Genomic DNA, 15,037 nt, shown 5'->3' on the forward strand with positions numbered 1-15,037 from the left:
AAAAATAACAGCATAACCAGTTTCTCTCTACATTGTTTCAAAAACTTAAAAAAATCTCAAGTATGGGCTTTGCTGAGCAATGCAAGCTGAGTGCTGCGGGCATCGCTGTTCACCTAGGCAAGGACACTGGTAGTGACAGGATTCCTGGGAACTCCCTCCCTATCCCACATGAATTAACCACATGTCCCTGACTGGATATAAGGCTTTATAGCCTTTTGCTCATCTGAATAGCAAAGGATATTACAAATATGGCAGTGATTTTCTTGTATGAACCACAAAGGAGATGTCATCCTATGAGGAATAAAGCATAAAGTGCTTGTTCTTTCACTTGTGATGATGGAGAATATTTTCATACTTGTATCTTTTAGCAGAGAGCATCTATTTCCTCCCCCTACCTTCTGCCAGGCACACTCACTGAAGACAGACAGACACAGACACACACACATACACATAAGGTTCTCCCTTAGAAAGAGAGGAAGTGGGCCAATGGGCAGGAGCAGGAGAGAAGTCCACTTTGGAAAACAAAAGATGATGTTTTTGCCACTTGGGATTTCAGAAGGTGGGAAATTGACTTGTTTGGCTGTATCAGTTTGCACCAGTTTGGCTCCAAATATTCAAGATACAGTATATCATCGATCATAGGGACCACTGTAGTTCTATTCCCAAAACAGATCCTCAATATTTTCATAGTACAAAAAGTGTTACATATTACAGGACACAAATGAATGCTACCTTGACTAGAATTAAATAACAGAAACAGACTATAAAAAGAGATCTGCAAACAAATATAGACCTCTAAGGTGCTGTGAAAAATCTTGATGGGTTGTATCTGATTTTACAATATAATGTAAAGAAATAATTATATATATTTTTTACTTATTACATAATACTACAAGGATGTCCAATTTTAAAAAACATGTTTTTACATGTAAAAAGTGTGATGACAGGGGCGCCTGGGTGGCTCAGTTGGTTAAGCATCTGCCTTCGGCTCAGGTCATGATCCCAGGGTCCTGGGATCGAGTCCCACATCGGGCTCCCTGCTCAGCAGGAAGCCTGCTTCTCCCTCCTGCACTCCCCCTGCTTGTGTTCCTGCTCTTGCCGTGTCTCTTTCAAATAAATAAATAAAATCTTAAAAACAAAACAAAACAAAACAAAAAAAACATGATGACAGATATCTACAGGTCAGTTAATTTAAGGTTTAATATGTGAATTCTTAAAAAGTTGTGTCTGGTCTTATGCTCTTAATGTTCTTAGTACAAACTATCAATAATTATTCAGAACGGGATTCCTTTATTTTTTTAAAGATTTTATTTATTTATTTGATAGAGAGAGAGAGAGAGCGGGACAGCATGAGCCAGGGGGAGAGGGAGAAGCAGACTCCTCACTGAGCAGGGAGCCCGCCGCAGGGCTTGATCCAGGAACCCTGTGATAATGACCTGAGCCAAAGGCAGATGCTTCACCGACTGAGCCACCCAGGTGCCCCAAGAGGGGAATTCCTTTAAAGGAAGTTTTTTCTGCTTGGGGAAGAGCTATTGTTCCAGGAGTATCCAAACTATTCAGTAGCCAAATATAATGATATAACAACAAAATGATCCTGATCCTAGAAGATGAAACCTTGTGGTGGGTTGTTCAAATATGTTTCTTTGTACATTTAAGATAATAAGAGTAAATAAAAAATTAAAAATTTTGTCTGGTTCATTTAAATGGAAGGCAACAAATTATAAGCCATAAACTGCTTGAAACAGTAAATATCATACTTAACTTAGCATTATAAAGTGGCTCACCTCTAGAGCTCACTATTTATGGATTTTGAAGTGAAAACCACATGCAATTAAGCACAATCAACTAATTCTGGAAGAATCTCTGGTTAGATTTTCACAAATCCAAATCCCCAACAACTTGGGCAAGGTCTCGTGAATAGCAAGTATCTTTCCTAGTGAATGTCTTTTTTTCAGATAATCATTTCTCTTTTTATCTAATCTGTTTGACAAATTCCCTATGTTTCATATCTAGAAAAGACTAATTTTTTAAGGAAAATACTAAGTGTCTGTTTTTGAGAATCATTAGTTAGGTAGTACAAAACTCTGAAACACCAGATACCTTATAAGTACAAAATATTGGGGAGAAAGGGGAAGATCAACCAGAAGTCATAAAATGAAAAAAAAATGTATGATCCAAATTTTCTGCTAAATGTTACTGTATTTAAATGTTATTTTCCCTTACTCTATCAATCGTTCCAACTAGCCTATCTATAAAACTACATTGTTATTTGTCTTTTTCTTTCTTTCTTTCTTTTTTTTTTTTTTAAGTAGCTCTAACTTAGATACAGCTGTCTCAGTTGACCACCATCTAGGATCCAGGTCATGTCACTGACTATGAAATGACATCAACTGTCTCCTGTTTGGCAATCACAATGCAATGATACGGGAAAGCTATTTGCTTTCCTCCAGCATTACTGGTGTTTCTATATTACATGCAAAAGAGAAATGAACATGGGCCCCAGGGACTCAATCATTTATTTTAAAAATAAAATTATAGAAGACATGATTTACCTAGCTGATCAGATCACTCTAGCAAGGTCAAAGAGGCAACTGAGTTATTGGCTCCATACTGGTTGGTTTAGTAATAAAAGTGATAAAAGTTCGTATTTCTGAGGTTCTAGAAATCATATTACATATATACATGTATAGAGTGTGGGGGGGGAGACAGACAGAGAGAGAATTCATACTGAATACTTGTGTGTATATATATCTTTACCTGGGCCAAACTATTCTTATACTCTTTGCACAAAGCCATCCAGGCGCCTGGGTGGCTCAGTTGGTTAAGCGACTGCCTTCGGCTCAGGTCATGATCCCAGGGTCCTGGGATCGAGTCCCACATCGGGCTCCCGGCTCAGCAGGAAGCCTGCTTCTCCCTCTCCCCCTCCCCCTGCTTGTGTTCCTGCTCTCGCTGTCTCTGTCTCTGTCAAATAAATAAATAAAATCTTAAAACAAAACAAAACAAAACAAAGCCATCCAAAACTTACCTATTTTGATGTATAGCCACTAAAATGTAGACTACCTCAAAATATCAACCTTGTTATCTCACAAAGGATCTGTCTTTAAAGTCATTCCTTCAGGTTAAAGAATGTCCCCTACAAGATCAGTTAAAATATAAATGTTACCTGAGTGCTGTAAAAAATTAGCCCATTAAGCATCTACTGAACATAAGAGTATGTACTAGTTTCTCACATTAGTTAGCTGTCACCTAAAGGGAAAAAAAAAAAATAATAAAGAGTCTGAAAGAATGAGATCCAGGAGGGCTGGCCCAGATCTGGAAGCAGATGCAGGGGCACGAACCAAAGACAAATTTCATAAATCCTGTGGATGCAGTCTTGCCTTTGTATGTGATAAAACCCTGTGTTATGAAATAAGACAGGCACCTGTATGTCATCTGGGTCACTGGAACTACCTAGAGCAAAAGCAAAGCATTGCTATTCTTGTCCCACTGTGGCTTCACTCTGGAAGGCGGAGCGTACATACTGTAGAACCAGAAGGCAGTAAAAGAGAGAATACCAGGTAAAGAAGAATGAGCCTTCCATCCCTAATACAAGGCATTTAAGCAGGGGTACTGGGAAAAAACACATGGGAACAATGTCTGTAGCGCTCGGAAGCTGCAATGCCACCTCAAAGTGCTGTAACAGATAGATCGCCATAGCAAGGATAAACTCATTTTGACTCAAAGGCTCCTGGGCATGTTCAGAAATCACTATTCTGCATTTCTAGACTATAACCTTCAATAGTAAATAAAAGTAAAAACATCAGGTGAAAGCAACTCTAAGGAAATCCCTCCATAGGCTGGCTGAAGACAAAGAGGTAAATTTCAAAATAGGTACTATTACATTCTCTACACTAATTATAAAAGCAGCTATTATGTTAACATAGAGTAAACATACAGTACCTGGCACCAAGTGCTTCATCTGTATAAATTCATTAAGTCCTCAAACAACTCTATGAGATACGCTCTGTTAGCATCACCAACCACATTATTTGAATGAGGAAGTAGACTCAGAGAGGTAAAGTAACCAGCTTGAGGCTACCCAGAGAGTAAGTGGCAGAGCTAGGGTTCAAGTCCACGCAGCCTGGCATCAGAGTGCCTGCCCCTGACTGATATGCTCGGCTGCCTCTGTAGACATCCCTGATGGGCCCATTAAAACCCAGAGAGAGGAAGTGAATATAGAAAGAAAGGATTATCCAAAGCATATATAAAGATAAGCAGAAATAATTCAGGTAAGTGAATTATGAAGTAAATAACCCTCTCCACCAGCGCCCCCCCCCCCAAAGGGGGAGTGTCTTTTTTTCCTGTTTTTATCACAGGTTGAAAAGTACTGACCAGAAACCTATTGACATTGTTTCATTGGAAGTTCCATTAAGGCACTATCCAACACAAATGACTATTTCCTAGTGTCCCGAAATTTACTAATTATCCCACACTGCTATCTCTTTGATGACAAAATGCCACCAACACTGTCAGTATGACTAGTGAAGTCCATATTCATAATTTAAAGTCCTAGGATGAGTTTTCAGTTTTATGAACACTTAAGATCTAAATGAAAGGTGAATTTCATTGTGGAAATACCCAATATGCAAGGTTCACAGAGATGAGGACATTACCATACATTTCCATCATCCCAGTTAAAAGTTTTCATATAAGCTCTTCCTGTCACCAAAATTCAACAAATCATCTGCACGGGATGTTAAGACTTGCACCCAGTGCCTCACTCAGGAGAGAAGCTGTCCCTCTGGGGACACCAAACGGCTATCAGAATGTATTGATCTCATAAGCACCAGGATGAGGTTAGCGTTGTAATGCTGAGCAGTAATGAGGGACAACAGAATACAGTTCTGATGAGCCATACCTAGCTCCTTCTGTATGTTGTCAGGGATTCCTGTAATAGTCTTTCTCCTTTTGACTTTCTTCGGTCGTCTTACCAGAGTGTCTGTGTAAATTAGAGACCGCCGAAGGCTGGCCTGGCGATCGAAATTCTCCCCTAATATAGAGTAGTAGAATAAGCAAAGCAATGTTATTTTCAAGCAAGCCGACACCATGCACTTTCTTCCAGAAGCTTGTTGTAAAATGATAAGAAGGTATTAATAATGATGTTAGCCAGTCATATGATGATAAATGAATGCTGAAGGACAAAAAAAAAGGAAGGAAAGCAGATTATCATCATAAGGCTATTTTTTTTCATTTCCAGGTGTGTGTCCTTCCAAAGGAATTACCTTGATCTCATTTGCAAACATGCTGCGGTAACAAGTGCAAATCTGTTAATAACGCACTTGAAGAGTGATTCTGTGTTATTTAAAAAATGGGTCATTTTGGAAGTGTTTTACATAAGCACTCTGGTCACTGAAATCACTCTTTACATTAGTGTACATGAGACAGCAATGGGCATGTTGGGTTCATTTGGTTATCTCTAGAGAGCAATATAATGTCTTGTCCTCTGTGATGATACAAACAACTTAATCAAGGATTCTTGGATGAAGAGCTTTTTCTTTCAGTCAGGGAAGGTGGTAAAGACATCTAGAGAGTAGATGTAACTATCAATGTTTTGTCTGTTCTTAATCCCTTGATACAAGGAAAGTACCAATTTGGACATTGGTAAAGACAATTTGGTAATTGCTATGGTGTGAGATACAACTATCATGACCAAAAAAAGCCTTATAATGATAAAGTACTTTTACCACAATGAGACCCAGTAGCACGCTGTTGTTAAAGCTGAATTGCTTTCTCTCTGTTTCATAATCACCTTTTACAATTGATCTTAATTCAGACATTTCCAGTAATTTTGCAATCAAACCTAGAATGCCACATCCACAGGACTTTTTTTTTATCTCTACATTCTGAGCTTGTGTGATTAACACACCAATGGGAAACCATAAAATGACACAGTATTAGTTACTGACTGGTCTGCTTTAAATTATTTGCCAGTTTAATTAAAGAAAGTTTTATAGCACTGTCTTTTTTAATGGTTATTCTTCTCAAAAAGAGATTTTAAAAATATATATGTACATAAATTATATACTTCCATCATTCTTACGTTGTAAAAGAAAGTATAAAAACATTCACTCTTTTTAGCAATATTGACATACATTCAAAGTGGGTATGTTGTAAACAGTGTACCCTCTATTTAAATAGGAATAAATTGTAAATAGAAACTTATCTAATCTATACAGACGATAAAAGATCTGAATGATCAAAACACATTTCACCTACAAAGCAACAAACTTAAATAAATGCTGGCAACTTTGAAAATGCTTGCAACTTTGTTTCTAATGGAGAAAACCAGAAACAATTGAGAGAAGACAGTAAGACACCAGAAGGTGCCATCGCTGTGATAAATGCATCACCATGTGCAATAGCATATATGGTGCTTGTAAGGGGCAAGTCATGACTTCAATGGTCCATTAGTTCCTGCGGCAGAGGAAGACAATTTCCTTGTATCAAGGGATTAAGAACAGACAAAACATTGATAGTTACATCTACTCTCTAGTTTTACTTCCTAAAAAAACCAAAGGTAAACCACCCAAACTCCAAGGAAGTTAAGAAACCAACCATGAGAATGGACATCTAAGACATACACTGTTAAAGGCACCGAACTCTCCATCTTGCATCATGACCCAAAAGGTCTGTCCCTCCTGGTGGACTAAACATTTCTGGAGGGTAGGTACCATGACTCACATATCTGAGCACCACCTGCGTCTCTCAGTTCGACGCCTGACACAAAGCAGGCATTTAATAAATACCTGTTGAGAGGAAATGAATCACTCCCTTTAATTGAAAAACAGCCTTAGTCATGGTTACTACTTAGAAATAAACTTAGCTAATTCAGACATTAGTACAAAGCCAGTTTGTCAAAACTGTTGAAGCATGGTTACCCACTCTATTTATCTTCCAGGTGGAAGACTTGTTATCCCACATGACAGAATATGAAACCTACACATATATACATTTCATTTGAAACATAATGAATCCCTAGAACATGATGAATCCCTACAGGACTCTGACTAAAGGGATTAAATTATTTTCAGGCTGGCAGCTCATTGTGCTAATATTCTACCTCTATGCCTGGCCGGCTTCACTCTGGATAGTATATTTATCGACATTTCTTCTCCCTGCTGAACCTGACTGAAAAATCGAACTAGAGGGTCAATGTTCATCCAAATAAATGAACATATGAAAATTCCCTATGGGAAGCTACATTTTAGTCTCAAAAGTTTTCCAGGGCTTCAGAAATATAACATTTAAAGAGCAGGAAGCTATATAACCTATGTCAATTGCTTAAAGTGAAAAATTTAAATATAATGCTTCTTTATATCAGAATATTAGAAAAATCATCTCTTTATGAAATATATGTGTATGTGAACACATGGATCCAGAAGATAGATCAATAAATATGTAATTAGGTATTATATTTAATTATTACATTTTGGAAAATGTTAATCACTCAAAAGTAAATTGCTTTTGACACAACTCATATTGCTCATTTCTTTACTGTCATTCACCTTTCCTATGTGGTATCTGAAGGACTCCTTTTAAACTCTATGTAATTCATATCTACTTAGTAATCAACAGGAGAGAATTACCACTCAAAGAAATGGCATTGTCTACTGTTGTTACAATGCATTTCATTGCAAATAATTCTTTATTTCTGAAGCTATAGTTATTCTGTTTTAAATTTCCTAATCTCAGGATAATGCATTTATCCTAATTCCATTAAGGACTGTCATATTTCATAGCACAATCTTCTTATCTTATAATACTACTTCTGAGGTATTTAATCATATATAATGTAATTATGTTTCTGCTGCATTTAATCAATCAAATAATGTAGTGCATTTTCTTACAGAAAGTATGTGTTCACATATTCCATCAAGCAATAAACACACTTTATTCTGAAACACAGCTACTTACAAAAATGATCTTAAAAAGATATGACCTAGGTGCCTGAGAATCACACTTGGGAAAATCACAATGTTATTTGCAAAGAAAATGGAATAAAATACTATGCTATTCCTTTAGGCTTAAGAACAGTAAGTATGGGAAAATGTACATGGAATTTAAAATAATTCATGCACTTATTTACTAAATTTCTCTACGATTCAAAATAGATGTCATTTTTATTCTAAATGGAATTTTTAAACATCTGTAAAGTTTTTAAAACATCTTCAATAACTATCAACACGTACAAGCCTTTCTAACAGCGGTCAAAAGTGGTAGCTTTAGAAGTATAGCAAGGGTGCTGTGGGTTTCCATCCTAATTTTTTATGAAAATTCATCCTTATTGATCACCTGGTTCTTTTCAGGTTCTGGCCCTACAGGCCATGCTTTGTATGGACTTATTATCAATGATGATTATTAATAATCTGTTCCTCTTGGACACCCTGTCCAATGTTAACTCTTAACACATCTATTTTATACTTGGTACACCACTGACCTATCTTCTTTGCGAGCTCTGGAACTAATAAAGCAAGAAAATTTTTACTTTTAATCTTTTAACAACTCCTCTAAGTTTGTGAAATATTGCCTTTGAGCTTTACGTACCTTGTTATTCGTCCCCTTAAATATCACAGATGATTAAAACCTGAGCATAATATTCTAAAAGAACTTGAATTTCATGTTTGGCAATATTCATAATCCAACTTAATATAACATATTCTAAGTATTTTATATTCAGAAGGAACTGATTTTTATTTGAATTGTAGAATTCAAATTTATGGGGATCAAGATATAATTTTACCATCCTATTGACTTTAAAATATTTTTATAATTTTTATTGTTAATTCACTTGATATTCTTATTTTAAGCCATTTTTCCCTTTTTCTACTTGAGAAGACAAAAAAAAAATCTATCATTTAGAAATATCACAAAACTGTTATTTCTTCACTTCCATAAACACTACATAAAATAGCCATTTAGAAGGGAAACATGTCATTGTTTTCTTACCTACGACCACGTTTAGAAGATGTTCTCAAACAGAATATTTAAAATTAGATATTTTAAGTAATTCAATGGAAAAAAAAAAACCCACACACTTTTGATGAATTCCATGATATCAACCTTTGGTAATACAGTGCTCTAACAAGCAAGAAATTATTTCATATGCACGCCCGTATACAAGTTTTAATATTCCTTTCACTAAACAAAGAGCAGGAAGCCAGAATACAGCTTTTTACCTTTGACGTATAAATGAGGAGCTAAAAGCATATAACAAACAAAAGCCAAAATCATTCTCCCAAGTATGTTTAGAAAGCTATCTGCAAAGCAAAGCATACCAGTTATGTTAATGGGAACCACATCAGCGTGGACTGTTTGGGCTTGCTGTCGCATCTTCTCTTCTGGTGTTGGCAAGGGAAGTGACTTGGTCCAATTTGTTTGAGTATTAAGGTCAGAGAAGTCACTTGACGTTGGCGTTTTAGGTCTCCTGATAGAAATAAATCTTTCTTCTTCTGATGAAGAAATAGAACACTGCAGGAAAAAAAAGGAGGAAGATGTAAACAGCTGGGAGAAACATTTAAAAATACACTTCTTATTTAAAAAAAATTTTAAACTGATTTCAAGCAAGCAAACAAAAAAAGGTAACATTTAAGAAAGAAGCAATGGTTTGCAAGGAAACTCATCTTGAGCATGACTGGTTATATATATATGATTCACACAGTGGCCTTAGTCTCTAAACCACGAGGACTGCAAAAGGTTTTGCTGACCCACAGTATCTTTTCAGTTCTTCCTGCTTTTCCTCTATTTATTGTGGTCAGAAAGCTTATGGATTTAGTTTACCACGAGAAGCCTAGAGAAACATCATGGCTGTGGCTGGTTTCCATTTTTATTAAAATTTTATTTGCTCACAGTAATTTCTAGCCTCAATCTTATTTCTCTTAGGCACTGACCTCAAGGAACACTTCTGAAATGATGAAGCTATTGTTGCTCAACTATGTGTGCTCTTCTGAAACCATTTATATGAAAAAAATCAGTGTGAAATTGTTAAATTCTAAGAAGCTGACTGAAGCTCTCTGCTCTGAGCCTTATCAGAATTCCATGAAAACATTCCTGGCAGGGTCTGTTTTGATACAGATTAACATCCTAACTGGGGAGCCCTTCCTCAGGATCTTTCTTCCCACACCATCTTAAAAAGCACAAGCAAGAAAGTTGTTCTGGCAAGCACTTTCCGATGGACTTCGCTGTGGCTGCTGGGCAGCTGGTTCTTGGCAAAGCAGCTCCAAGAACGCAAAAGAAATGCAGTGTGCTCGCACACAGCAATGATGACCAAATAAGGGTAAGTGGCTTTTGTTGGGAAATGGCAGTTTACAACATACAACAAATGTCTAAGCACGGCTCTTCGAGTTGAAAGCATTTTGACTAACTTTCCACCTATGGAAGTAAGGCATTTAAAAGAGGTTTACTTAAGAATAAACAGTCAATGAACCTTTCCAAGGGAGTACCGTAGCACCAGCACCCAAGTCAGTTCAACACTCCCCCCTCCAAACCACACAGGTAACTACCCTCCTGACTTCTAAAACCACAGCTTTCTTTGCCTGTATCTGACCAATGGGAATCATGGTGTACATTCTCTTCGGTAACGTACTTCTTTCATTCAACGTTATGTTTGTGAGGATTCATCTGTCTTTAAAAAGCAGGCATTGATACCTTTCTGGATTTAATGCAAGTTTCTAAGAGGACACTGGTAAGAAACTTACAGAAATGCACCAGTTAGAAATTTCAATCACTTAGAAGAACACTGTCATCACTGTTTATTACTCTTGGATTCATCTTACTGCAAAATATCTACTTTTATTCTACAACTACCAGCCCTCCACAAATTTAAAAAAGACTAAAGAAGAACCAGCAAAAATGGTTTGGTGTTGGGGACAAGGTCTAGACTAAGAATCCAAAGACTGGAGTCTATTCACTTTATACCTGCAAGTCAAGTGACCTCCAGGCTGCTCCTGAACCCTAAAGTTTCCTTTGCTGTAAAATGGGATTGTCCGTTTACCTCCTGAACCTCCCAAAGAGCTACTCTTAAGACATCTGAGATGATACCGATGAAAATGTCTATGACAAATCTTATGGAAATGAAGGTAATGGTAATAAAATGTGACTTTAGGAAAGCAAAATCATGAATTGACAGGTACCCAGTTTTTTCTTTTATTGCAAAAACACTACCAATAATAAAGGTGTTGTGGAAATAAATGATATAAAATAAACCATAATTAAACAATTCTATTTTTTACTTTATATTCTTGATATATAAAACATGTAAAATGATATTCTAGTTTCTTTCCCACCAAAGGAAAATGTGAAATAATGTTTGTAATTAAACTGACAAATAAATACACTCAACTTATGATGAGCATATGTTACTGACATCTGATTATGATACTAAATTACACCATATCCATTCATGTTTGATCCACTTCTGGGAAAATGGGTACAACTCCTACAGATCCTTGAAAGACAATCAAGGAAATTTTGGGGTCAGCAGCAGCAGCTAAGCCATAGTGATATAAATAAATAATTTCCAGCCTTTTTGCACTTGTAACACTCTTTTTAAATTTGACTTATATATTCTCCTGAGATGGAGACACACATACACACACACACAAGTAAATAAAAACTAATTTTATGTAAGAATTTCATGACAGTTTCAGGACACTGAAGACTGATCTCAACCTAGTAAACTGGGTTACTCCAATTTTCTGATGTACACAGAGAAATAATTTTTCAGATCACCTTGAAATATGGCACAAGCTTTGAAGACCATGGGAAGCACATGCTAACGAAAGAGGTTTAATAGCAAGAAAAGTAAAGCTGCAGCTTGATGGAGAATAAATAGCAGGGTGACATCCTGCAGAGAGGGTTCCCTTTTCCACGTGACGTCTGCCAAGGGAGATGATGAATGAAGCACTGTTTCACAGTTTGTGTGCATCTCAATGGTGCTCATCAGCCCTCGTAACCTACTTTGCTTTTAGTTGGCTGATAGTGTCAGGATTGATAACTTATCACAATGAAACAGTACTGTATTTTAGTCTTTTTGCCATGGGATAATCACCAAGGATAGCCCAGTATGACAACTTTCAAAGGTAATCTGTTCTATAAAGTACTCCCTTCATCTGCAAGAAAATGAATAAAGTTATATACAAATGTGACTATTACGCAGTGCTACAACTTACTAAAGCAAAATTAAAACCAGGAGAGTAATGACTTCCAGAACGATCTGACTCCTATCCCTCCTAGTATTTATAGACACAGCAATGGGCATAGGAAAAACCTCCTGCATCTCAATGGCAGAACACATCATAATTACTCCAGTAAGATGGATACTGTAATGCTCTGGGGATTATTACGTTAGCCTCTTAAGTAGTCTCCATGCTTCTGTCTATGTTGACTACCCTCCCACTCCAACAGTCTATTTCTCAGAGGCCAGAGGGACCCTTTTAAAATTTAAGTCAGATCATGTTGCTCCTCTGCTCAACGCCCCCAACATCCTTACTATGACCTACAAGGCCCTATGTGATCTGCCAATGGCCCACTGCTCTCTCTTACCTAAACTCCTACTATTCTATCCCTTATTCTACTCCAGCCACACTACCCTTTCCATGCACTTTCTTGTACATATCATGCACACTCCTGCCTCAGGGCCTTTGCCATTGCTGGTCCCATTGGCTGACATGTTCTTCCCTTAGACATCTACACCGTATTTTTCTTTGGGTGTTTACTCAAGAGTCCCCCTCTTGTTGAGATCTTACCCGTTCAGCATCCCTAAAATTTTAACTCCTCCCCAATATTTTGTTTCTCCCCTCTCCGTTTTTTCTCTTTAGTACATATCACTTGTATACATATATTTTAGTTATTTATCTTGTTTATCTCTCCCATGAGAACGTAAGTTCCATGAAGCTTTAAATCAGAATCGCATGGAGAACTCCTGCAGAATTCTGGCTAAAAAAGGGTCACCATTTAGTAACTGATTGCTATATGCCTCGCTCTGGGTTACAGACTTTAAAGAAATTGGTACCTCATTTTTATCTTTATAGCTTTAGCCTCATTTTATAAATAAGGAAATGGAGTAAAGTAAGTTTATTTTGGGGAAGTACACAGTGGACAACAGGGATTAGAACCCAGACTTGACCTCAGAGTTTCTGCTGTTAAACAGTGTAAAATAACAACTTGACAATATTTGCAATCAATTACTGGGTTGTCCGATCCAAAGATCAAAATCTCCATTTATATCTCTTATTCAAGAACAAACCTCTTGAAAATCTATAAAAGCCCGAAGTGTGGTGTAATGGAAGGAGCACTATACCCTGGAGTAAAATGCTAAGTATCAGCACCCTGGCTCTGTCATTTACTAGTTGTCGGTTTTGAGCAACTCAAGCTCCCTGTGTTCAGAAGAGAGTAACTCAAATAGCTTCACCATGCTTCATATTAATGGACTCCCTCAATATGGAGTGAATTGTTTTTTTAAACACTGAGTTTAAAGTTGCCTTGCCTTCAGAACTTAAGTGCAGTTTTTAGACCTGTCTATTGGTCAGTAATGTTCATCAATACCCCATCCCTTAGTCCTGGAAGGAATGGAGAGACACAAATGAAACAACAATTACTCATGCCAAAATACTTAATTTAGAAAGGGAAGTCACTGGCCACACCAGCAGTTGTTTTGTAGATTTTGGATGCTGTAGACCTGCATTTCGGAGACCTGGTCCTGTCTGGAAATCAGACAAGCTCCCACCAGATGGACAGTGGAGCCTGAAATATGGTCTGTTTGGCAGTTGGCCAAGTTATCAAAAAGTGGGCTTAACTGTGAATCATAGACTAGCCCAGGCTTTTTTTTTTTTTTTTAATCTGCTATCTCTTAGAAATTAGAAACTGGAATTATAACCAGAGCTAAATTTAGCAATTATTACATGAAAATACAGAACAGATGAAACTATATAGAGCATTATTTAAGAGGATGTCAACATATATTCCACTCCTTTTTGCAGGACACTTATTCAGTCTTTGGTGTTTTTCTTCCCAGCATTAAATCTCTCTCTTTTGTTTTTCAAGATTTTAGATGGTTTTATAAGGTGTCAAAACTTCTGCAGTCCTTTTTGGCTATATGCTTCTACCTTCAATGTATTCAGACACAAAAGATCCTGACTTAATTCTGTTCTCTCCTATTTCTCTTTCCCCCTCTGGACCCAACAACAACCAAAAAAGCAGGGATGGTAGAAATGGATCCATACAGAAGCACAGTTCATGGTTCATCCAGCCAACTCCATGATGGCCAGGTAGTGGTGACCATATCCACATTATTAAATAACTTTGTTCCTTTTCTTCCCATCAGTGTATTAGTCCATTTACTACAAAGCTAGCCCCTTTATCAATACTACATATTAAATTTAAAATACTGTGGATTTAAACTCTTGCATTAAGTGATCTTTTCCTTAAAATAACAGAAAATATTTAAATTAGAACATAAATGTTTAAAATGGTGCAGTATTTGTTTTTAATCTTTTAATTTTCATAAATGATATATACAAAGTATATAACATAACATTATGAATACATCAGAACTTACTACCCAACCCATGACTTACATAAAATATTACCAATAACTGCAACTACCTCCATGCTCCTCCTTGCATCCCCCAAGGTAACCACTCTCCTGAGTTTTCCAATATTCATTCCCTTACTTTTTGTTATGTGTGTACAACTATGTGTAAATTACATGTTTGTATTTGCTTTGACTTTTATAAAAATGGTTTCATTCTCTCTGTTGTGTTCTTATGTTTCTAAGACACACCCTGTTTTTGTTGAGCCGAAAATTCATTCATTTTATGGGCATACATTCCAGTCCAATACCGTATTTATTTATTCACTCTTTTACTGATGGATAATTGGGTTGTAAAAGAAGTTCTTTCTGTTATCTCAACAATTTAGAACTCCCAAAAGAGAGAGGTGAGGAGGAGAAGTCTGTATGTAGCTAAGGCTCAATTCCCCCATATACTCATTGTTGGAGGGA

General features: G+C 36.8%; 1 protein-coding gene across 6 annotated transcripts in view; it reads right to left on the reverse strand.

The window, feature by feature from the left end:
- NHSL1 (NHS like 1) overlaps nt 1-15,037 on the reverse strand; it is a 231,404-nt gene that overhangs the window by 12,019 nt on the left and 204,348 nt on the right. For 4 of the 6 annotated variants that reach the window (XM_064598154.1, XM_064598155.1, XM_064598159.1 and 1 more), the window contains exons 4-5: nt 9,315-9,507; nt 4,898-5,029 (exon numbers count right to left, since the gene is read on the reverse strand). In XM_064598154.1, coding sequence (XP_064454224.1) covers nt 4,898-5,029; nt 9,315-9,507 — 325 coding nt within the window. The remainder of the gene's footprint in view (nt 1-4,897; nt 5,030-9,314; nt 9,508-15,037) is intronic. The other 2 variants (XM_064598156.1, XM_064598157.1) reach the window with 1 other exon arrangement.

The sequence above is a fragment of the Mirounga angustirostris genome, unplaced genomic scaffold, assembly GCF_029215605.1.
Source record: "Mirounga angustirostris isolate CCGP_5_RB_7025 unplaced genomic scaffold, mMirAng1.0.hap1 SCAF_8, whole genome shotgun sequence".
NCBI classification, from domain to species: Eukaryota; Metazoa; Chordata; class Mammalia; order Carnivora; family Phocidae; genus Mirounga; species Mirounga angustirostris.